The sequence below is a fragment of the Apostichopus japonicus genome, chromosome 12 (assembly GCF_037975245.1).
Source record: "Apostichopus japonicus isolate 1M-3 chromosome 12, ASM3797524v1, whole genome shotgun sequence".
NCBI classification, from domain to species: Eukaryota; Metazoa; Echinodermata; class Holothuroidea; order Aspidochirotida; family Stichopodidae; genus Apostichopus; species Apostichopus japonicus.
In genome coordinates this window covers 1204624-1229475 of record NC_092572.1, presented here as the reverse complement: position 1 = coordinate 1229475, position 24852 = coordinate 1204624, and the positions used below count along the sequence as shown (strand labels likewise).

General features: G+C 36.2%; 1 protein-coding gene and 1 long non-coding RNA gene across 3 annotated transcripts in view; one reads left to right on the top strand and one right to left on the bottom strand.

The window, feature by feature from the left end:
- LOC139977654 (uncharacterized) overlaps nt 1-24324 on the top strand; it is a 32839-nt gene extending 8515 nt beyond the window's left edge. For both annotated transcript variants that reach the window (XM_071987130.1, XM_071987128.1), the window contains exons 3-11: nt 999-1310; nt 1762-2094; nt 2613-2798; nt 3183-3232; nt 3467-3530; nt 4345-6092; nt 6650-6816; nt 21819-21904; nt 22174-24324. In XM_071987130.1, the coding sequence (XP_071843231.1) occupies nt 999-1310; nt 1762-2094; nt 2613-2798; nt 3183-3232; nt 3467-3530; nt 4345-6092; nt 6650-6816; nt 21819-21904; nt 22174-22271 (3044 nt within the window). In that variant the 3' untranslated portion in view covers nt 22272-24324. The remainder of the gene's footprint in view (nt 1-998; nt 1311-1761; nt 2095-2612; nt 2799-3182; nt 3233-3466; nt 3531-4344; nt 6093-6649; nt 6817-21818; nt 21905-22173) is intronic.
- LOC139977905 (uncharacterized) lies at nt 9334-10606 on the bottom strand. The gene is made up of 2 exons (XR_011796734.1): nt 10422-10606; nt 9334-9681 (listed from the first exon to the last, which is right to left on the bottom strand). It is a non-coding gene; the product is annotated as an uncharacterized lncRNA (long non-coding RNA).
- Nucleotides 24325-24852: the final 528 nt, after the last annotated feature.

The window sequence follows — 24852 nt, the reverse complement described above, 5'->3', positions numbered from 1 at the left end:
GACTGGTTAAGCAGTAGCGTAATTAATATAATCCACAAAATTTTACACTTTTGCTTACCGGTAGTACGATTTACACACACAGATATAGAAAATAAACCACCATCACTGCGGAAACTTACTGACTGACTGCTTCTCTCTTAATCACAAAGAAGAGATGTGGGGGGGGGGGTGGGGGATGGTGGGAGCATGATATGACAAGATATTGGGTAATTGTTTAAATAGATTTGCTTATCGAATTCCAACTAATGATGGGAGGGCACGAAAGGAGGAGAGGATTATAAGATAAGAGGAGAAATGCCGCCTGCTTGTTTTACCAAAGATACAAATTAATGCATAAATCAGGTGCAAAATAACATACATAGTAGATACTGCTTTCGTCCGAAAATTAATTGATGCAGATATTAAACTAACACAACACGAGGTAGTTAGTTACTATATTTCAAATTTTCAGTCAGCCACAGCAGCCGACAACTAAACCGAAATAACTACAATTTGCAGTCTATTGGTACCCGGCCTATTGATTTCGATTCAAGATATGAAATTAGAAAACGTCTTATTAACACATAATAACATAATGTAAACACCCACACAACTGTATCATCAAACTTAAAAATCTTCAAATGGCGAATCTTCCCAAGAGTAAGATATGCTGTCGCTTCCACACTTTGTCTGGTACAGCTTTCTTATGTTTACCTATTTCATCGTTGATCATCGTTGCTCTGAACGTTCAAACAAATGTTGGTAAACCTAGATCCACCCATGGATAACGTTCTTCATCATCAGAAATATTTGTTACTTATGTTAGCAGTTTATCCATAAAATGGGAAATTAGATAATTATAGTTTCGTTTGTTTTTTGACAGCCACTGAACTACTTAAATGAAATCTAGCAAGGTAAAATAACTACGCAGTATGGACTGTACTATTATGAACAAAATACAAGTAAAAAGATGCATGTAAATTAATAGCAAATTATTAATCATCTTTAATTCTTCATAGGTGTGCAGCTCAACTGTCCGTCAAATATTATAATCGAGAAGGGACACAATGCAACGATCGGATGTAATACATCTGAACCTCCAACAGAGGTGCTATGGTACATTGGATCGACATCTAGTACAAGTCCTATCCTTGCTTTGGAGAACAACATCAAATCAGGAACTCTTTATGACAGCAGTAGATTTGACATCACATCAAACGGCGATGTAATCATTTCGAACGCCCAACTTGAAGATGAGGCTGTATATACCGTGGTAGCATTCTTTGCAACAGGAAATTACGAAACAGAAAGCATTACTGTCAGCATAAAAGGTATCTTGTCATTTTTATAGTAATTATTTGTAGATACAACCACAACTCTATACAGAACCTTGCAAAGTACTTAAATATGAAGCCTTTGATGACATTTTTTGATGGATGGTGATTTTATATTTTCGTATTAGTGTATGTCTTAGTTCAAAGTCTGAAATCGTTTTCAGTATGTCTCCTTATCTAATTATTCTGTAAGTAATTAAGCAGTATACATTGCATTCATTACTTAAAGTATTGTTTACTTAAAAAATCTTCCTGTAAAATAAAGATTTTTTTCTTTACTTTGAAAATAATTTTCACGTGTCGTATCGACCTACCTATTGTTCGCCTAGGTGAAGAACGTGTTCAAACAGCCCAGAGAGCAATAGTTGATTAAAACATAGAATTTGGAATGCAACTTTTCGTTTACTGCAAAAAACAGCCAATATAAATTGCATATATTTTTTTCCAGTCAGTCCACGACAGGGATGTCCACTGATTGCTAAGTGTTCGTCATGTTTGAGTTGTTCACTACAAATAAACCGAACGGGCCAGTTACAATGTTCTGTTACTGCATCCCGACCAAAAGTACCGCTTCGATTGGAGATTAAACATAGCGAGCATCTCCAGTTTACTACAGGCGAATCTATTTCAAAGAAAAATGAAAAGCTGGGCACATGGGACACATCTACATCTGCCAAATACTCGTTCGACGCATGCGGAGGCTTTGCTGATATAAGATGTCTGGCACAAGATGACATCAACCTTTTGCACCGTAAAGACAGTTACGTCAGGGTAACCTCTGGTTAGTACAAATTAAGTGTCAGTAAACACGTCTATTCGTTAGATCTTTCTTTATAATTGTGACTGTAATGTAATATACATGCCTATGTTTATGTTGACCGACTATAGTCATTTAAATTTTTTCCAGAGCATAAATTAATGAATGTTCAATAGAACGACATGATAGTGGTTTACTTCCAGTTAAGTAATATAAAAAAGATATGTTCTTTTAAAGCATGTAGCGTATACATAGCAATATGCAAAACAAGCGATAATAAGAAACCAGAAACAAAACAAAAACAAATAAAAATCATAGAAGAAACAGTTTCACAACGATAACGTCTAGGATTATTATAGAAATACTAGGTGTCCAACAGTCTACGTGGTGCACGTAAGTCACACCAACGGTTTGAAATATATGCAAATTATAAGCAGTAGGCATTCACTCAAGTAAACAAGTATGATCCAAGTATTGTCAGATTGTACACTTGTTGTGTTGTAAAATGTATAGTTTTAAACTGTTTGATTTTATATATTTAGATCCCTGTCTAACAGGAGAGCCAGCTGTTGAAATTACTTCTACAGTATCTCCACAATTGCATAATCCACCATGGTTGTTGTGGGTAGTGATATCTCTCGTCGGGGTGATTTTTGTAGTTTCTCTAATTCTCCTGACTTGTTATGTACGAAAGAAGACTAATGGAAGGCAAGAAACGAAAAAGTACGGTAAGATATTTTTTTGGGCTTGCTAATTTATATCATGATATATACTTTACAATACATCCTTCACACTTAATCACAAGTAAGAGTCACATATAAAGTGCGAATAAAAAGTTTTAAAATTAAATTATAAAAAAGAATTATAAAAAAGTCTGGTTAGATACTTTTAAGGGTTGATAGTAAATATCACAACATACACTTCAGTGTATATTATATTATTATATCATAATGTACACTTATATTATATCAAAATATACACTTCAACATAAATAAATGTATATGATCAACCGAGTCTGCGACGTAACGACTGAGAACATAGGCTGCAAAAACGACTAATACATAATCTCTTTAATTGACGTTATTACCAAGAAAGTTTTATTTTATTTTTAGGAGGTGAGCGTGCAAAAAGCGATGGAGTTACCATTGCAATGAGTGAACAGGTAAGGTCCGAATTAATTTTTAATAGTAATATTTGTTGGTCTATTGTTAATAAAGTCTTTATGATGTCTGCATTATAATTCTTAAACTTGACATTTGCATATTAGAGAGGTAGCTGTAAATGTATTTAAATGTAATATATTCTTCAAATTTTCGGATATTCAAAGATAAAAATGTAGCCTTACACAACTCCGTAAAATATAATTGTGATAATTTACTATGCTTAACTTTTTCAGGAAGGGTCACATGAAAAAATGGAAAACTTCAACACCAAATCGCAGAAACAGAGATCACTTAATAGTAAGTTGGATGTTTGATTGTTGATATCAAATTTGTTAAAAGGGCAATCATGGTAGCAAACTGCTTGTCTACTGCTAAAAAAAACGGAAAATATATATAAATGTGTACAATTTAGAGGGTCTGACCTTTCGATACCAGCAGGATCTTCTGAGCTAAGTTAAACGAATAAAAACTAAGAACATAAAAAGACACACAAATGGACATGTAAATAAACTGGGGGAGTGAGCAATGATTATGACAACAATAAATACATCAAGTCATATGATAGGAATATGCAATGAGAGGACTCAGGGGGAGATAAAATCTGAGGGAAGTAGCAAAATGAAGTAATTAGTAATGGAGGTAAAAAAGAGGATAAGGAAGGAAAACCTTGAGATAGTTCGAGTGATGTAACACTTTGTTTGCGTGTATACTGTGACTGGGGAAAGAATCTGATTCCGAGAGGTGAACTTTGCAGACAATCTACCTGGAGGGAAGGAAACATTTTATAGTACCATGCTGGACAGAGGTGGGGTTTGACGTTAATCCTGATACAGTACCATAAGCTAAAAAAATCCAGCAGGTTATATTGGTGTCTCTAGGTAGGTCTTGGCTTGTCAAGAATGGCCCTTTGAAACGATCAGAGGTGTGCAGGATGTGAAAAAGGTTGTTAGTCAACTGTCGAATTAGGAATAAAGGTAATATGAAAGGAAACCTAATTAATATTTAGGGAAGGAAAGACATTATAGAAGATTTTGAAAGTTTTCTCTGTAAAATTACGAATCGACTTATGCCTTTTTTATAAAGCGAGTTTGTTTTCTTTTTTATTTTGCAGAAAAAGATAAGAATCTATCAAGGTTCATTTCTTGTCTTTGTGATAGTTATGCTAAACACCTTTATATCAACATCTTTCACCATGAAACGGTACCCGTTGATATTGATACCATCTACGTGGACAGCCAGTGTATAGTTAAAAGACCGAAAAACAAAGGCCAATACGAAGTATCTACACAAACGCTGTATAAAAATCCACCAACAGAAAAATTGGTGGCGTTGACGGCTGGTCTAGGATTTGGGAAAACAACATTGATTCTGAAGATGTTAAGCCAATGGATCCAACAAGACGAAAAAACTTTCGTTTTGATTTACATACATCTGACTGACAGTAATAATCAGATGTGTCTCGTTGATATAATAATGACTGACATTCCCGATGACTCAGGAATAGAAACTATCGACGTGAAGAAAATCTTGTCAGATCAACCTGTAATTGTTCTTATTGACGGATTGAGTGACTTGTGCAGTGCAATAAATGTTCAACAAAGGAACAAAATGCAGAAGGAAGAACACCTAACTAAAGCAAGCACTTCGGGGACTCAATTGGACACTAAAGAAAATGAATATAAGCATCTCGCTCAATTAACAACAACAGTACAGCAATATCACAAAATGAGAATGTGGGTAGCATCACGTAACTTAAATTTCTCATATACCGATGAATTCCTCACGATTGAGTTGAGAGGATTCAACGAGAACCAAGTTAAGGACTTATGTGCGAAAATGTATTTATACCATGATCGATCGAGAACTGTATATCACAAGGACAGAAATAAGCAACCAATCACGGAAAATAGTTCTCTTTTGGATAGCCCAGAGCCAAGCACTGATCATGGGGACTGTAATAACGAAAGTAACACTATAGATGATGAAAGTGGTACCGGTGAACTTGACAAGACAGTCATGAGCATGCAGTCATACTCGTGTCAGAACGAACACAATAGAAAGACAGACGACAGCATCGTAAAGAAAATGATTTATTCGCTCAGTTATTCAAAAGAATTCTTGAAAGAGTTGTATAAGGTTCCATTATTCGTTACTACAAGGTTGTATTTAAACGCCATGGAAGTAACGAAACAGGGCAATGAACATGGCGATCATTGTCGTCTATCAAAGATCCTGGAAGCACACGTCAATAGCATGGAAAGACATTATGTTACAAAGGGTAACAAAAAACATTGCGACAAGTCTGAATTTTTAGCCCTGCGAAAGACCATTGGAGAAGCGTTCTATAAAGGAAGGAGATCAATCGAGTATTGGCAAGAAGAAAGTCGGAGCTATTTTTTCCAAGAGGCTTTGTCAATTGGACTCCTTAAAGTAGATTCAAACAATGTAGACTCATACCATTCAAAGGCGAATCTTAGTACAGTGATTCCTGACAATTGTGTCAATGCTGCGTCCCCATTTTTTAAGAAATTCTTTTTGGGACATTATTTGCTGCCGGAGCTACCAGGAAATATGTTATCCTGCCAGACTAAATCGATGAATGATGATTTCAATTCAGCCGTAATGTTCGCTTCTGGTTTAAGCGACGATGAAACTCAGCAAACAAAAATTCTTAATGCACTTAAAAAACAGGAAATGTGGAATGTCTTTATTGATTGCTTTCATGAAGTTGACCTTCCAGTAAGACAACGAATAATTAATACCATAAATAAGAAGGAAGAGATTACCATTACAAAGACGGAGATCCCATATCATCAACATAATATTGAAGACTTTCTCACTTTCTGTAGAAAGGAAAATGTAAGTCTTAGATTGTTTTGTTTTACGTGTTTTACGAGTTGCATATATGGTAAATTAATGAAACAAATTCAGCCACTGTCCAAATCAACTAAAAATACGTATTTCCCTTAAAGGAATTAACAACATCAACTTGTTAAATGAGTACTCCACATAAATAATCCATAGATATAACTGTACCGATGAACGTTGTCTCTATTCCATTGAATACGTAGTAGGAAATACGGTTATAATGATCTCATCCATAACATAGCGTACTGGGAATTATATACTGTACTCTATCGAACACTTTTACTAAATGTTGTGCTACAATTATTGCCCACCTCACACCCTTGGGGTACTGAACTAAAACTAGGTGGATTGGTCTGACTTAATCGGAGGTATCATAGGTTTGCACAATAATATGGAGTCGACTTCACATTATGATGTGGGATCAAGCAGTAATGTATGTACTTGTGTTTGTGTGTAGGCCCGTGTGTGGACATGGGATTCTGCTCCTCGTGTTCATGCTTAATGAAGAGATAAAAAATAAATATTATTTCCTCTTAATGTTTCAATAGCTTCCTAACGGGACATTCGTCTTTGAGGGGGACTTCTCTGTACAGTTTCTCACGAAAGTACCATTACCAAATGCTGAACGTGTTGTGATTAGTAAGAAGAAACTTGAAGACAACGACATACTTGAGATCGCAACGTACATCGCTACAAAGATTAACGTAACGATTCAGTAAGTTATTGTGTATCTTATATATACAGTGACCCTACATTCATAGAAGGTTTGAATATAGCATTGAAGTCATTGTTTATGCTTGATATGAATATTGTGCTTAAAGGCAACATCTTACGGAAAGGACAGTTAGAGATCGTATAAATATCTGATGTTTTCCCGGACAATTTAAATCACGTAAGAAGTAAACACTACGGAACGAAACACTTGGTGATGAGCCTTAAGTAGTCACGTATTTTCGTTCACGTTGCACGATAACAGTCATACGGAGTGTACATCTGGTAAGATAACGCTAAACTTTGTTATGGAAGTCATTTCACCCGTCTGTTGTATTTGCAGGCAACACGGGAAAAAAACCCGCGTTTAAATCGCCGTTTTCGGTCTGTAATTGCGACGTAAATTCCGAGTTCCAGCCTGTTTCCGTTACGTTTCCACTCCTGAAACTAGTGATTAAGGTAAGCTTACGACCCAACTTAAACGCGTGAGTTTTCCGCTTTCGCGATGACTTACTTACCGAGTACGCGGTGACCGTAAACGCCAAGTGTCATCCAAATACGGTGAAGCTCACTTAATCGTGCGGTTTCAGGGAAGGGTAATCTTTACGTTTCCGGTCACAATTACAACAGATTCGCTACCTTAAACATGACCGTTAATCTGGAGTTTACGTTTGAATCCAGCAGTAAACTTCTCGCATTGATCATCGTAAACGCCATGATTACACCAATATATACGGAGAAACGTGGTCATCGTAAACACATTACTTACGACCAATACAGGGGCTGGGCTTATTCGCCACGTTTAGGGAGTCTTAATCGGGTTGATTAGGCTGAGAAATACACGGACCACCTCTATCAAATATTACATTTGATTTAAAGAAAATTAAAAATAATAAATATAAAATCACACTCGTTTGATTTTCCACTTTTTTATTTATATGCACCTCATATCGCATCGTAAACGTTTATTTGTTATTATTACACTTATACAAAAATTATGTAAATGAACGAAATACCACTTCTAATGTGTAAATACATCTAAATGCAACTCAATATTGCTTTACATCATAGTGTTGAATATTCAGCTTTTTGAATACAAACCTCGAGAAACCTCGAGAAGCCATTTTCCTTTTCAAATTTCAAAACATGCATTATTGTCCGGAGAATGTTTTTTGATGCCCAAATATTACTCTACTTACATTGTGGCATATATATACACATGCAACGGTTTTAATGCCAGGTGAAAGAAGGAAAAAAACAAGTAAATATGGAATGTTTCTATTTTTAGTTACTAGTTTTGAATCAAAACCTCTGAAAACCAGCTACCCTCTTGAAGTAACTTAACATATCAGCAGTTAAATTAAACCAAACAAATTTATGTTTAAAATTCGGTGTGTTTATCCTCAGATGATATAAACGCCTAGGCACTTCTTCCATGATGGTTATCGGCCCCTCGACCCCCCCCCTCCACCCAGGCCCGGAAACGGTATCAGCCTCTTTTATGTGGAACGAACTTGATACAGAACACCACTTCCTGCCTCATTTCGTAGCACGCTTAATATTTTGTTGCTGCTTTACATTTTATTGTTATTAACATATATTTTGATATACAATGCAATGATAGCCCAAACAAGATCTCTAATTTTTTTACCCTGAAAGTCTGGAATTAGCCATGCATGAATAATAAAAGACAAACGTAAAAGTACAACAACATTTCGACAAATTATTAGGCCCATGCTCTATAGCTATGTCTTATTTTAAAATATGATTTACTAAATGATTCATTAACAATTAATAGAATCGTGCTTTTTTCTTGGCTTTTGTTTCCTGAAAATATTTTAAGGATAACTTAATCCTTTACATTTAATCCCTTGATGGAATATATTAGCTGTGAAGGGAAATTTAAAAAAAAAGGCTTCCATTAAAGCAAAAGACTAACAAGAAAATAATAATTAATCTGATATCTATTATTATGGGCATATTCTTTCTTCCTTGTTGCATTTATCTCAGGCAGGATTTCTTTTTAAAGGTACCATGTAATTACACCAAATGTTAAATTAGAGAAAACTCTTCTTTATTATACAAAATCGTCAACTGCAACTTGTTTGTATCCGAAACAACGGCGTTTGCTGTGTGGTCCTGGTGCCTCATTAATCAACAAATGCTCAGGACAGGATTATCCAAGTGCAACTGGGGCACGAGTTTAAACGTTGGGTAAAAAATTCAAAGAAATATTGTTATAACGTTACATTATTCTACGTTGTATATGGTACAAAAAGTTCAAAGAAGTCAAACGAAATGGATTTCGATATGCAGTCTTTACGCTGTTGATCAATGACTGTTTTTATGTGATGTTTTAATGTACGTATCATAACCACCGTGGTCAAATAGATGTCTTTTGTGAGCTATACATCCGGCGTTATCCGGTACCAATGTATCTCTATGGAAGCTCCAATAAACTGTTTGCCACGGGCCTCCCACAAGCTTAATCCGGCACATCAAACAATGACCATTTTCACCATTTGGAGGGGGGTCATACCTTCATTGTTATTGTTCAGCCTAATTAACAGCCCAAGTTGGGGCGTCAGTCGGTACGCATTTTAAAGATACGTCTCCTTTCCTAACGGTGGGTATCCTTTTTTCTGGACTTTTCGCTAAGGAGAACGTCCTTATAGAATGAGTCCAGCCTCATTTTGTTCAGTCTTTCCGATTCCCAAGTGAACTCCTGCACTACGGTACCCTAGCTCGTTCGCTCTCCATGTCAGATTCCTCGGATGACATATAATCAGTTGACATCACTGTACAGTCTGTCTTTTCTCTCCTCTGACCAGTCTATGTTCTTCATTGCGCTCAATCTACACTGAAGTTTCTGTAAACAAAGACACAAGAATAAGTATGAATTAGACATATATAAAGACCAGTTGGCATATAGTTTACTTTTGTCGAAAAATATATTAGCTCCAACTGTCAATATCTCCAGCCCCCCCCCCCAGTGAAAAATGTGGAGGCGCGGAAGTATCATTCCGCCCCCCCCCCCCCCCGCTTCGCAAGTCAGAAAAACCCCTTTTTCCAAATGAGAAAAAAAAATCTCATTTGGAGCACCAAATTGCATCTAAGGCCAGGTGAAAATACAAAATTAAGTTTACAAAATGGGGTGGGTGTTGAAGTGTGCTTTATTGCACCAAATTGCATCTGAGGCCACCTGGAAATGCAAAAACTCCCCTTAGACCCCTCCCCCGGGCCGGCCATCAGTCTTCAACCCCCCTACTCAAATGTACCTTCCTACGCCACTGTATGTTTCAACGGTTTACAAAGCAGATTTGTTTATGGGTTGGGGGAGGTAGGGGGTACGTGGTCGGGTGACGTTCACCATCACAAGGTTAGAACGTGAATGTATCAATAACAGTATACCCTGGCAAATTGTGCATGAAACATTTTACAGATATCTAAAAGGAGATTATTATATTATTTCTCTCACTGTCATATTTTAACTCTTTTAATTTATCGTTTTTAAATGAGCGAATGCCTGTACAGGTCTAGGGTTTATATAACGGTGACTTTTAGTGATTGAAAAATTACATTAATAAGTCTTGGCCTAGTGTTACGTACCGAACAATCCAGTAGCACAGAGAACTTCGTTTTCGTTTTTTTTTCCGAAAGAAGTTGTTCCTTCTCAGCCAGTAGTGCTCGGAGTGCCTTTAATTCTTCCTTCAAATGTTTGCATCGAGCTTTCTGTCACAACATGTGCATACTGCCGCGGTAGTTCCAACTGTCGCTGCTTCTAAATGTTTTTGTCTTTTTCCAATACACAAAAAGACATTTTCCTGCGGAACATCATTAAAAACCAGCGACCGATCGAATTGAAAGTGTACTTTTATAAACTGGCAACCTTGCTTCCACGGAGCTTTCTGTTACTTCTGCAATAAACCACGGAAGCCGGAATCGTCCATTTTGAATGCTCTTTGCAATGTAGAACTCGATTGAGGATCAAGTGCGGTGTGAATCAAACCAACGTGTTGCTACTTGTGATACCGCCTTTTACTGATTTCAAATTGCCCGCTTTCTAGTAAGCCCAGGCTGTGACGTAATTAACTATACTGAATACGTTATTGTTACTAACCAACTGGAGTAGCCAACCAGTGAACTGCAAAGTGACAGACAGTAAACTTTATCATTGTGAAGTGACCGGACATGTGGTAGGAGGTTGGAGGTTGGAAAAAGTTTCGCACAAAATTTAAGCAAAACTTACTTAAATCTCAAATATGGATTTGCGCCGCTATGACCGACAAAGTTTAGGCGAGGTTTTTGAAGCCTGACACTCAGTACCGATTGTTCGATATCCCAGTTCCGAGGCTTGTGCCCCCCACCCACCCACCCTGTCCCCGTCTTTAAATAAATGCCCTAAATAGCTATTCTGGGCCCGACCATTTCTAAAGCCGCAAAAACGGCATCACCAAAGAACCGGCTAATTATATTTTAATTTCTATCTCAGGACTAAACTCGGAGGGGTACATATAGTTGGATAGAAGGAGACATCCACAAATATCCAAAATATGACTCATTTGTAATATTAGATGAATTCTACGACCATTCTGGATCAGTTTAGGGGAAAATGTTGTATCCATGAGATGTCAATGTGTTCCTCGATCACCTAACTTTCCAATTAAAATTAACGGATTACATTCTATAACAAAGGCATATGCAATTAAACAGGTTCATAATAAAATTAGGAACGATTCTTTGCATTAACAGTTAAGTTTACGACATATTGGGGAACCTGACGAGGGGTGGGGGGGGGGTGAGTGGGTGGGGTGCACCACATGGTTGCATTGGGTCCCCAATATAGCGTTAAAGGAGGTTTTATTAAAGTACCCTAATTATTGTAAATGCTCATTTAAACGTCGCGGGTTCTCGGAAGCTAACTTGGCGAAAACAGCAAAGGGAAAACTCGATTGGATATCAAGTGACAAAAATTGTGCGATGCTATGTACTCAGTGTGAATCCTCCAAGCCATAGTTTTTTTTTTTTTTTTTTGTCTTGTCTTCGAAAAGTCTTCAACGCAAAGCGATTCTTTTCACATATCAGTTCATGGAAACTGCAATTATTATATTATCATTATGTTCTACTAGTCCATAAATTTGTTAGTACAATCATGGAGGTAAAAACCTCCATCATACAATGGTACAATGTCTTTTCTACGCTTCTGTAGCTCCGTAGTTAGCATCCAATATTGATATTTCCGAATTCTACGGTCCAGCAACAATAGGCAGCTAAATTCAAATCTGTATGGAAGCCGTGAACTGCCGCTTCTAAAACTTGTTGACGATCTCGTGAACTTATGTTAAATTCGGAGGAAACTGAATATAGCAGTTTGTCGATCATTTAACCATGCTTTGACTCAGTGATCATATAGAAGCTGGAATCTTACAATAAACAATTAAACAATGTGAAGCGTGTCACAGTGACAATAGCATTTGATATTTACATGTTATTCAGTATATCACGCCTTTTTGACAGTAATCACAAACACATTCTTGCTATATTTTTCAGAGACCCACGAGTTATCATTTTAAAAGGTTTGAAATTCTGACACTCTTCAAAATGCGGCAGTATTTAATTTTATTCAGTTCCATATCAACAGCGTAATGATATAGCTACATTCCATTGTTTGACATTCAACATATTAAATATCACTTGTGTATTTAACGTTACTTGATCGAGATGTAGTTTGCAATAATTTTCAGGAAAATTCGTTTCATATATATAACTATTGGAGAATAAAACCATTGCCTTGATCCGGCACATGCATATGGATTTCGCTGTGTGTACTACGTATTGTAATGTAGGCGCTCTATTTTTGCCTTTATACGGCACTTATGTATGTTTATTTACTATTTATATATATATATATATATATATATATATATATATATATATATATATATATATATATATATATATATATATATATATATATATATATATATATATATATATATATGAAAATCGTAATGAGTTTGTAAATCAAGAACAGTGAAACAAACTTTCAGCCTCCACCAGGATTCGAGCCACGGGCCTCCCGCTCTGTACGCGGACACCCTAACCACAAGGCTATATGGACGCTGATTGTATGTCCATAGGTTCGAAACCGGTAAGGAAGGTCTATATGTTTGGGACTTGCTATTCTGTTTATTTAAGACTTGCATGTGTCTCAAGCATGAATGTATTACGGTACCCTCACAGGATAATACTTCCGTGTCTCAGGTATGCATTTCTTTAATGGAATTATATAACGGACACAGGACAATCTTAGCTATTATATATTTGCATATAGGTGCGTGATTTTTACAAACACCACACGTGAATATGCCAATTTTTTGGCATAATGCTTATTTCCTCAAGCGATATAAATTATTTTCGACATTTCCGTAAAAACTAAACAGTAATGAACGTCGTTTATACGTATTATACACAGGGACGTAACTAAGGCCTGATGATTGAGAGTGGGTGGGGGGGGGAGAGATTTAGTGGCTGAAATTCCAACTGGATGGGATTTGGAGCCAGAAAATTCCGACTGCTGCCTTGTAACCCGCAGCCCCCCCCCCCACACCCTACTCGTCAACGATAGAGTCAGTGTCAGTCAGTCAGTCAGACACTCCATCTTTCGCGACTGCACTTTTGTTTTTTTGGTACATTTGTACCACTGGCCCTCACTTCACAAATTTATTAATCACTCTGGTTAGCGAGTAAGCAATGAGTATAAGTTATCAGCTTGATAGGCTACATAGACTACGAACTAAAAAAGCTATGTTAATGTAACAAAGGGGAAAAGTTTTCTTTTTCAACAAATTATATTCGAAGACATAGTGAACTACCCCAAAATACAGTGCTTTTTCCTAGCGCGCTTAATTTAATATTATTTTCTTGGGGGGGGGGGGGCTATTTATCACTCACATGAAAAAAATTAAATTGTTCACTTCATTCCAACTGAGCATTGGGAATGAAGTGATTAGTTAAACATTTTGCAGAAAAATGTTGAGTTGACGAGATACGATAAGTTGCCAATTAAACATTTTGCAGACAATTTTACAAGTGCTCAATTGGGATGAAGTGAACAATTGAACATTTTGCCAAAAACATGTCCAATTAACGAGATAAGATAAGTTGTCAATTGAACATTTTGCAGAAAATTTTTCAATTGCTCAGATGGAATGAAGTGAACAAGTGAACAATTTGCAGCAAAATGTCCAATACACGAGATATGATAAGTTGTCAATTAAATAATTTTCAAAAATTGTTCAATTACTCAGTTTAAGCAACTAAGCAATCCAACATATTTCTGGGGTTTTTTTTGGATAAGATTTTATCTTGTTATTTTAACAATTTACTGAAAAATTTCACTTTATGGGCAAAGTTTTTCTTATGTTGATGGCCATTTTAAGCTTCAGTAGAATAACATTGAGCGTTTTAATTGTATACGTTGTACAGTAGTTAATTAGGCATTTTTTTTAGAGTATTCAAAATCACACGAAGTTTTGTAAGGTGGAGTATAAGTATCGCGAGATACAATTTCTTAATATGACAAGGAAAACGTGGTAAATATGACTGATTAAAGGTCAAGTTTCACCGAAAATTGTAGGTCACTCACAAATAGCAAGAATTTATGAAAAGTAGAGTGCCACAGTCGGAAATTCCGCACTCATAAGCTTACGTATACAAATTTAATCTAAGGCTGATGGGTACAGTTTCTTCCTCGTTATGATCCCCTACTATAATTTTCAGTTGATATATGTAATCAACATATTATGTTAAATTAAAAGTAAGTATAGGTATCATCAACCTATATATGAAATTGATCGCAGAGTCAATGAGGTGTAATAGATTTGAGGAGGGGAAATTGATTGTGGGGTGAGGGGCTTCGAGTTCAAATACGTATACTCATCAAAAGTAGTCTGTAATGGCCCCAAATTACGGCATGCTGTAATTGCTGGAAGTTTTCAAAAAAGTCCTTTCCTGAAGGTGTTCACTCTCCATATTGTTCGCTGACATTATAAACACACACAACAAGATGACTAAATTTCCCAGTTAGGTAAATTTCCTCCAAGGTGGTTAATAAAACAGTTTAAGAATTTTAACATAAGGTGACCATATTTTAATATGTAGCATATATGGGACCAATAAATCATACTTAGTATGATAGTAATATTTAGTAGTGTAGGGTCTACTCGTTTGTATTGGGCTTTAACCTAGTGAAGTTGCATATAACAAGGTTTGAACCTAACTGGAGACCAAAACTTCCCGGTATGTAACACCTTCGAAAAATAAATGAAGAGGCGCGGGAGGGTGGGGGGGGGTCGGGGGTCGGACAGAGGATTCAAGAAATTATGTAATATATTGGCTTCTTAAATAGTGCAGTTCCTAAAGGGTCTACTCGTTTGTATTGGATTTTAATGCCATCTAAATCGCTTAATTTTCAAACATGTTCTGTGAAGACTACTATATTTCAGTGATACTTTCCCAAGCGTGGGCACAATTCCCTTTAGCGTGCACGTGGGCACAATAAAGTTAGTGTCACACATGCATGTTAACCAATATGTATATGTGTATCTATGTGTATGTGTCGGGGGGGGGGGTCGGGTGTCGGAAAGAGGATTCAAGAAAGTATGTAATATATAGGCTTCTTAAATAGTGCAGTTCCTAAAGGGTCTACTCGTTTGTATTGGATTTTAATGCCATCTAAATCGCTTAATTTTCAAACATGTTCTGTGAAGACTACTATATTTCAGTGATACTTTCCCAAGCGTGGGCACAATTCCCTTTAGCGTGCACGTGGGCACAATAAAGTTACTGTCACACATGCATGTTAACCAATATGTATATGTGTATCTATGTGTATGTGTCGGGGGGGGGGGGGGTCGGGTGTCGGAAAGAGGATTCAAGAAAGTATGTAATATATAGGCTTCTTTAATAGTGCAGTTCCTAAAGGGTCTACTCGTTTGTATTGGGTTTTAATTCCTTCTAAATTGCTTAATTTTCAAACGGTTTCTGTGAAGACTACTATATTTCAGTGATACTTTCCCAAGCGTGGGCACGATTCCCCTAAGCGTGGGCACAATAAAGTTACTGTCACACATGCATGTTAACAATATGTATATGTGTATATATGTATATGTGTCGGGGGGGGGGGGGTCGGGGGTCCGAAAGAGGATTCAAGAAAGTATGTAATATATTGGCTTCTTAAATAGTGCAGTTCCTAAAGGGTCTACTCGTTTGTATTGGGTTTTAATGCTTTCTAAATCGCTTAATTTTCGAACAGTTTCTGTGAAGACTACTATATTTCAATCATACTTTCCCAAGCGTGGGCACAATTCTCCTAAGCGTGGGCACAATAAAGTTACTGTCACACATGCATGTTAACCAATATGTATATGTGTATCTATGTATATGTGTCAGGGGGGGGGGTCGGTTGTCGGAAAGAGGATTCAAGAAAGTATGTAATATATAGGCTTCTTTAATAGTGCAGTTCCTAAAGGGCCTACTCGTTTGTATTGGGTTTTAATTCCCTCTAAATTGCTTAATTTTCAAACGGTTTCTGTGAAGACTACTATATTTCAGTGATACTTTCCCAAGCGTGGGCACAATTCCCCTAAGCGTGGGCACAATAAAGTTACTGTCACAAATGCATGTTAACCAAAATGTGTATATATGTATATGTGTCGGGGGGGGGGGGGGTCGGGGGTCGGAAAGAGGATTCAAGAAAGTATGTAATATATAGGCTTCTTAAGTAGTGCACTTCCTAAATATAAAGGGTCTACTCGTTTGTATTGGGTTTTAATGCCATCTAAATCGCTTAATTTTCGAACAGTTTCTGTGAAGACTACTATATTTCAGTCATATTTTCCCAAGCGTGGGCACAATTCCTCTAAGCGTGGGCACAATAAAGTTACTGTCACACATGCATGTTAACCAATATGTATACATGTGTATACATGTATATGTGCCGGGAGAGGGGGGTCGGGTGGGAAAGAGGATTCAAGAAAGTATGTAATATATAGGCTTCTTTAATAGTGCAGTTCCTAAAGGGTCTACTCGTTTGTATTGGGTTTTAATGCTTTCTAAGTCGCTTAATTTTCGAACAGTTTCTGTGAAGACTACTATATTTCAGTCATACTTTCCCAAGCGTGGGCACAATTCTCCTAAGCGTGGGCACAATAAAGTTACTGTCACACATGCATGTTAACCAATATGTATATGTGTAGTGTATGCGGCTGCGTACATTATACATATGTTGTCTATGTATATATGTTAATCGTACATATGTCTGTATCTGAGACTGTATCTGTGGACTGTATTGGCCGCAAATTAAGCAACTTGCAATAATTGCTAGGAATGTTCCAAAAAATACTTTCCTTTGAGGTCTTCGCTCTCCAAATTGTTCTCAGACATTCTTAATGAACACAAAAGATGACTGGATGTCTAGTGAGGTAATTTTTTTTCCAACGAGGTAATATAACCGTTTAAGAATATTGACCAGGGGTGAGGTGACCATTTTTGAATATATGGCATATATGGGCCAATACAGCATACTTTAATCCTTCTACATAACCTATATTAGTTGCATATAACAAGTTTGAACCTAACTGGACACCCAAACTTCTCCCGTAGCAACGTAAACACCTTCGAAAATTAAACGGGTGAGAGGGGGGAGGGGGGGGGGGGTCGGAGTGTTTGAAAGAGAATATAAGAAAGTATATGATGTATAGGCTTTTGTCTCACTTGCATTTTTTTCATGGGGCCTTCTCGTTTGTACATGGTGTAATGCCTTCCAAATTGTTAAATTTAAGAACAGGTTTCATGACAACTAGCCTAATATATTTCAATCATACTTTCCCAAGCGTGGGCACAATTCCCTAAGCGTGGCACAATACGGATCATATGTATATATGTGTGTGTTTAGTGTACGCGGCTGCGTGCAGACACGTTGTATATGTTCATTTTAATATTTACGTCTGTATCTAGCCGGTAAGCAATAGGCCCTACCTACAAGTTGTTTGGCATTGTTCCACTAATTTTGAGGTGAATGTTTGTAAAACGTTTCCATGTTTGAATTCAGAGTTCAATAACATTATCTACAATAGAAAATTTTCAATAGAAATGAACGTGGAACACATTTCTGGCGTCAACATGTGTCATTTATTTACACTTGCTTTCTATCGCTGCAACAGAAACATTTGCAGCAATGAGTAAGAGAGGAAAGGGAGAGCAAAATCGTTATTAAGTTGTCGCATTCCTGCAGTAAAGAATGCACCGTCTTATCTACAAATTTATAAATATATACTTTGTACCTCGTAAAACGTGTTTGGTAAAGTATGTTCTTTACTTTGAATCTTTTACTTGCAATGTTTTAGATTTTACACCCCAATACAAAACCAGTATATCCCGCTCCAATGGTTTGCTGTTTTGGCCCCTAATATGCCAGGTATTCAAATATGGTCACCTTTGATATAACAAAAAAAATATTGTATTTGTATTACCACCCTTGAGGAAATTAACATTCAGTCATTTTATGTCTTTAATTTAGAAAGTATGAGAACAATTTGGAAAGTAAAGACCTCCTGGAAGGTAATTTTTGTAAACTTCTGGCAGTTATATATAGCGTGCTATAATTTGTGGCATATGCAGACTACCTTTCATCCATTTAGCCACCGACAAATTGCTCAGCGGGCAAGTATTATCTTTGAAGTTATGTTTTCAGGATCACCGCCCTATAAGTGTGTTATACATGTGCACATAATGGTAGCAGTGTTATACATATGAGCTGTTAATGTTACCCTAAAACTGTGGCTTTCTAGGCATTAACCCATCATTTCATGCTCACGACCCGACCTATAGCCAGATTGTTTAACAGGTGAGTTACAACTCCCTGATTTAACTAGTAATTAGCTAGGAAGCACATTAACGCAGGAGGATCGCCATCCTTTTGGAAATTTTCCAGTTCATATACTCCCTTAATGGGGTGTAAGATAATGTATAGCAAACGCTGATACGTGTGCGAAAATTATCAAAGGAGAAAACAACCTCCCCGTGTGAAAAGAAAACAAAGAACAATAAGAAAGCAGACGTTAATTCAGTAAGAGTATACTATTACTTTCAAACGTATATAGTATCAGCAGGGAGTTGTTATGCAACTCCCTGGTATTAGTCAGCCATACATTTCGTACGCTATTCGCGGTCACATTATTAACCCTACTGTTGTCATGTAAGCAGCTTTGACCGCGTTTGAAAACAAGCGCGTTTTTTCATGCTGGTTTTGCTGTCGTTTGATTGGAGGATGAACAGCGACTGATCAGGGAGGTCTAAAATATCACCTCCCTGATCAACAGATGAGGGTTGTTCATTGCGGTTTCACAAATTCTCTACAATAAACCAATTTAATGCACTGTTCTGTTTGATACAGTATAAGGCAGGCCGTGTCGTGTATTTTCATTGTTGTATCTGCATATGCATCAAGAAGCAGATAAACCAAATACGTACCATACTAATCGGACATAAATAATAATAATAAATAATAAAAAAACGTCAGGCCAACTTACTTTAACACATAAATAATTATACATAAAAAAGTTAGACAGACAGATGAGGAGACCCGTGTATGTGTCTTCTCATCTGTTTTCTCATGATTCCAGTGGTAGTGATAAGAATATCGATCAGCCATGCCATAGCGCCAAACTTAATTCTTTGTGAGGGCGAGCTGTTTGTTGAGGTATTATGATCGAGGGCCCGCAACGTGAATTACGTTATAACTTACCAAAATGAGCAACCACGAGGAAATTTGCTGATACTCTCATAGAATTAGCTTGAGGAGTTTTGTTGGTTCGACGGCTGCATATATATATATATATATATATATATATATATATATATATATATATATATATATATATATATATATATATATATATATATATATATATATATATATATATATATATATATATATATATATATATATGTGAGGTACATATGGTTGTATGTATGTGCAAGCCATGCACATTCACGTTGAAAGATATATGCTGTATAAGAACAATGTCAGATATTCAAATATGGTCATTTTTGGTCAAATCCTTTAACTTTTTTATATTACCACGTGCACCCTGAAGGAAATTTACCTCACTGGACATTCAGTCATCTTGTATGTCCATTTACTAGAATTTCAAGAGAACACTTTGGAATAGTTAAAACCTTTCTTTTTGAAAACTTCTAGCAAGTACTTTAGCATGCTATAATTACAGACGAACATATAATGAACAGAATAGCTAGGCAGATGATTGTCTCGGTAAAAATTACCCGTGGGTATAAATTAAATGTGACGTATATGGGCGTTGTAATCATACCGTAATCACGTTCTGTGTATTTTTTGAAATTTCCGACGCTTAAGTTAATATTAATCATCTCTTAAATTCCGAATCTTTATTGAGTCAACGTAAGCGAAGTTGATGTAATCATGCTGTACTGACACTCGTGGTATGTGTATGCCTTGCGCTCGACGCGTAAGTGAATCGTAATCTTCCGTAAATTCCGAATTCAGTGGAGAATACATTCAACGTGAACGCAATGCGTAGTAAGTTGGTGTAATCATGCTGTAATCCCGTGGTGTGCATGCTTCGGAATTTCCGACGTGTATATCCTAAACATGCCGTACTGTGCCTGTTTCAGGTGAACGAAAATAACTTAAACTTGACGTTTAAGGATTTCGTAATCAATACGTAAACGCTGAAATGAACGTATTGGGGTATTTGTAAGTTAATTGTAAATATACAGTAATTTTTTTAACTGCACTCGTTTCAGCCAACGTAAATGTTGAAATTTTGTTCATGACATGTAGTCACAGGGTAATATCATTATCGGAAAGATTGACATGAGAATTGTGTCCAGTGTTTTATTTCATGGAACAATCAACGTTAACGTCATGCTTAAGTTTGGCGAAGTTTGTTGTAAACGCGTTGTATCTATGCTACGAGATTCCGATGTGTAAGATAATCGTAATCCTGTCGTAAATTTCTTCGTGGCGAGATTAAGGTCAACGTAAACGTGGAGAAGAAATAAGTTTTAATAAATACGAAAGTAATTATTAACTTCCGATATGTAAGTTGTCATAAACGTAACGGAAATCTGTTGTTCCGTGTTTACAATGTTTACGGATGCGTAATCACATCGTAAACGCGTTGTTCCAAAATGTACGGGTTTCCGATGTTTAAGGTGACCGTAAGCAAGACGTAAACATACAAGGACTGTGCTTACGATAACTTAAATGCGTGTCTTTTTCCCGTGCAAATATAGCTCAGTTCTATTAGCACACATATCAGTACTACAGTAACAGCCGAAGGTTCTGGAGGTTATGCTCTTACAACATGTGCTTGATCACAAAGAAAGTTGGACACTTTGTTGCCCATGTTAGGGTTTTTTACGATTCACAAGAAATAAAGTTTTAAGGTCGTTTGAAATGATGCCAGGTCCAAACATGCTCATGTCACATATGGTAAATATTTTAAAGATCAAATAAATTCAAGGTCATGTCAGATCAAATAAGAACCAAACAAAAGTCTTAGAATGTGTTTCTCAGTAGTGAAAAGGACGTTATACTCACACGCTTCCACTATTTGCAAGTGGACAGTGTTTCGACAAATGACTGTTAATTATCTTCATTTATTCTCGGTTGTTAAAAAAACAGACCAAATGGAATGTTTCCTTACTTGAAACAGACTGTACAATTCACTTTGGGAAATCCAACTAATCTACAATATCATTGATCTTCAACTTTACCTTGTTGAACGACGAACTCGGGCTGGTTCATTAATTCATGTGTAAGTGGTTAACTGTATCGTAATTGTTCCCTCGTTTTCAGATATGAAGATTAAAACATGAAAGTCTTCCAGATGGCGACCACGCATACATTAGACAGGTTATGTGCCAAATAAATAAATGTGTTTTCCTACCTTTTCTTAGGTTTCACAATTGCGCTATGAATACATTTTCTCAAGAAACGATTAGAAAGCTTGGTAACATTGTAATGAGGCAGAACAAGTATACAAGTGAGTAACAAAAACTTTTTTTTTTAAATTCAAAGGTTAACAGACTCTAAGACCGAAGAATATTAACTTTTGGTGACATTAGATTCTCTATCAGTCTGATAACTGTCAACCCACTCAGCTTCGTAAAGCTAAAATTCTTCTTGGGATGAGCTGCAACATAATAATATAATATCGTTTGCTGTCGTCGTTCTGTAACAACTCTGGCCATTGAAATGTTAGTCGAAGATTGTGACAGCTAAATAGGTGTTGGTATTGATTATATTTTGCAGTTGTATACTCAACAGGCGATTCTTGGAAGAATATTGACACCCAGACGATCTATAGCTTTGAAGATGGGACTTGGGATAAAAAGAAGGAACACAAGTAATGGTTTCCCGGAGTGCAAAGCCTTTCCCAATTTTCTTTTGAAAAACACTTCAGATTATGTTTCACATATTAGAAGCAACGTTTGAGAAAGCAACCCAGTATTGGAAATATGTATATTACAATAATCTTTTAATTTTGTACCACAAAAACATATTTCATTTTGGTGATAATTCCGTGAATGCATGTGGTAAGATCAGCAGAATTGATCAATGGAAGCAAGTGAGCTAAAAATACATTGCATCGTTTATAAATGTAATTCCGCAATTGCCTATATCATGAGGTATGAACATAATATGGATGGTTGATTAGCTCAAAAAGATCTACAATCCAGATGATTGCTATGATTCTCGAAACAGGTTGAACATCACCGAAAATCTTAATATAAGCTTATTTGTTTTGAATACCAAACCTTTCGATCACTAACGAGAGATGATGTTTACCGGGAATATGCTCTTTAAAATGTCTCGAAAGCGACCGGTCTAGACCAACTTTCAATAAAGGTTCTGAAATATTGTACCAACCAACTCACCAACAATTTGAATGAATATTTTTATATTTTCTTTATTGCAAAGCAAATTTCTTCTATGTAAAACGTTCCTTTATTTCTCCTGTTTCCATTTAAAAACACATCATCGCTAGTACGAATGACCTTAGTACTATTGTCGTAGCTTCTGTTAGAATGCGTTGCGTATTTGTATTTTCACCTTCAACATTCTTACTTACTTCATGTAGCTAGAATAACGAATTTTAATTGTATTCCTCCTTCAAAACTATGCAACTTATTTTTTTTAACCTACGAGTGCATGAAACGAAAACTCCCACATAATTTCATTTTGGTGGTTATTATATCTTACAGGTGAGTCCAAATACTTGATTTGATTACATCTTCTAGTTTTATTCCTTTTAATAATGTGTTAGTCCCTTACAATTCATTATTTAAACTACACATGCCGTTCATGAATTAAATTTATATTTGATAACATTTATTGAGCTCAAATACGTTGTTGCGTCAAATACTATTTTGTTAAAATTCTTAGTAATTGTCTTAATATGAAGAAGACGAAACAGATGTCCATTATATAGGTATCGTGGTGTGTATGGTGATCAAGTTGCTTCGTAAGACCACATATGTATATATGTATATATTTAGTTAAACAAGTTAAAATATTCATAAATGTTTTCTAAAAGTATTATTAATATATGCTTTGCAGTATTTGTTGTTTTCATTCACTGCTTGCTGAGGTGTCAGAAAGCAAGAACTGTTTGAATGAAATCATTCTTAAGCATTTGTGACTTCGTCTTGGGCCTAAGCAAACTCTGCTAGTAGCGACAAAAAACATCCCATATATTATGAATTGTTACGTTGTTGTTATCCCTCGTATTGTACGAAATTGATTACCGCATGATTCCACATTTTTTTTCCCCGTAGGTTATTTCAAGATCTAACAAATTTGTTTTAATAGATTTGCTTTCCATTGTTTAAGGAATTTAATACAGTTTACTTTATCTATTTATCTGCCAATGTTTAAAATTTGTTTTCTTTAAGCAGAGTGTAACATTATTTGGCATAACATGAATATCGCCTTTATTAGTTTTAAATGACATAAAAATGGGTAATCAACTTTGCATGATGGTGATTTAAATGCAAATGATGTAATAATGTCATTTAGCCAAAACTGTAGCGAAAACATTCAATTACTACAAATGTATATGCGATCTTAAGTCTGTGTTACAATTTTAGTGTAGCTGGACGCTTGTGTTCTTTCTCATTGCTTTTCTTGGTGAGGTGGGCTTTTTTCGATGGAAAACGTTAACTTACTATACTGTAGTTTGCTTAATTGGATTAAATATACTCCGTGGATAAACATTTACTAGGAATTGGCTTTTAATTGATCCTCTCTTTATCAGAATACTCTTCTATGTAATATTTTAAATGGATAACAGCACACTTCTCTTTAACCTGACTATATTTCGCTCACTTAGTTCAGCCTTTCATCTATACTTTATAAAACTACGTCGCAACTTACGGAAAGCTGCGTCGTTGACATTTCCAATCGAACGTACTTTGAAAATTAATACTTTGGAATAACATAGTTTTGCAATACAGGTATATGAAGTTATGTAGGTAGAAAGACCACTTCGCGATAGCGTACGTAGTCATCTAACAGTGACTATCACGATAACGTTAGAAGTCGTAGACTAATCTGTACGAGTCAACATATTTAAGAGCGCCAATAGAACTCATCTGAATATCAAGTTTACGTGAAATTGGGCGCCATTGCTTATGCAGTCTGTTCAGAAAAATTGCGACTGTAATATTACAAAGTAGCCACTGCAGAGCAACTGTCCCCAAACAGTAATGTAGACGTTATGTTGACGGAAATTCCGGAATACAACTTAAACGGGATGTCATTGATCTTTTAGTCAGGGGAGGGAGGGGGATTCTATAAACCTGGGTTATGTACTTAAAAACAGCTTTAAGTGACCCTCACTACACGATTAAGATAATGAATCTCCTTACCAAGTATAAATGTTAATCCAACATGTACGTTATGAGCCATCAAATTTAAAATCTAAGAAAA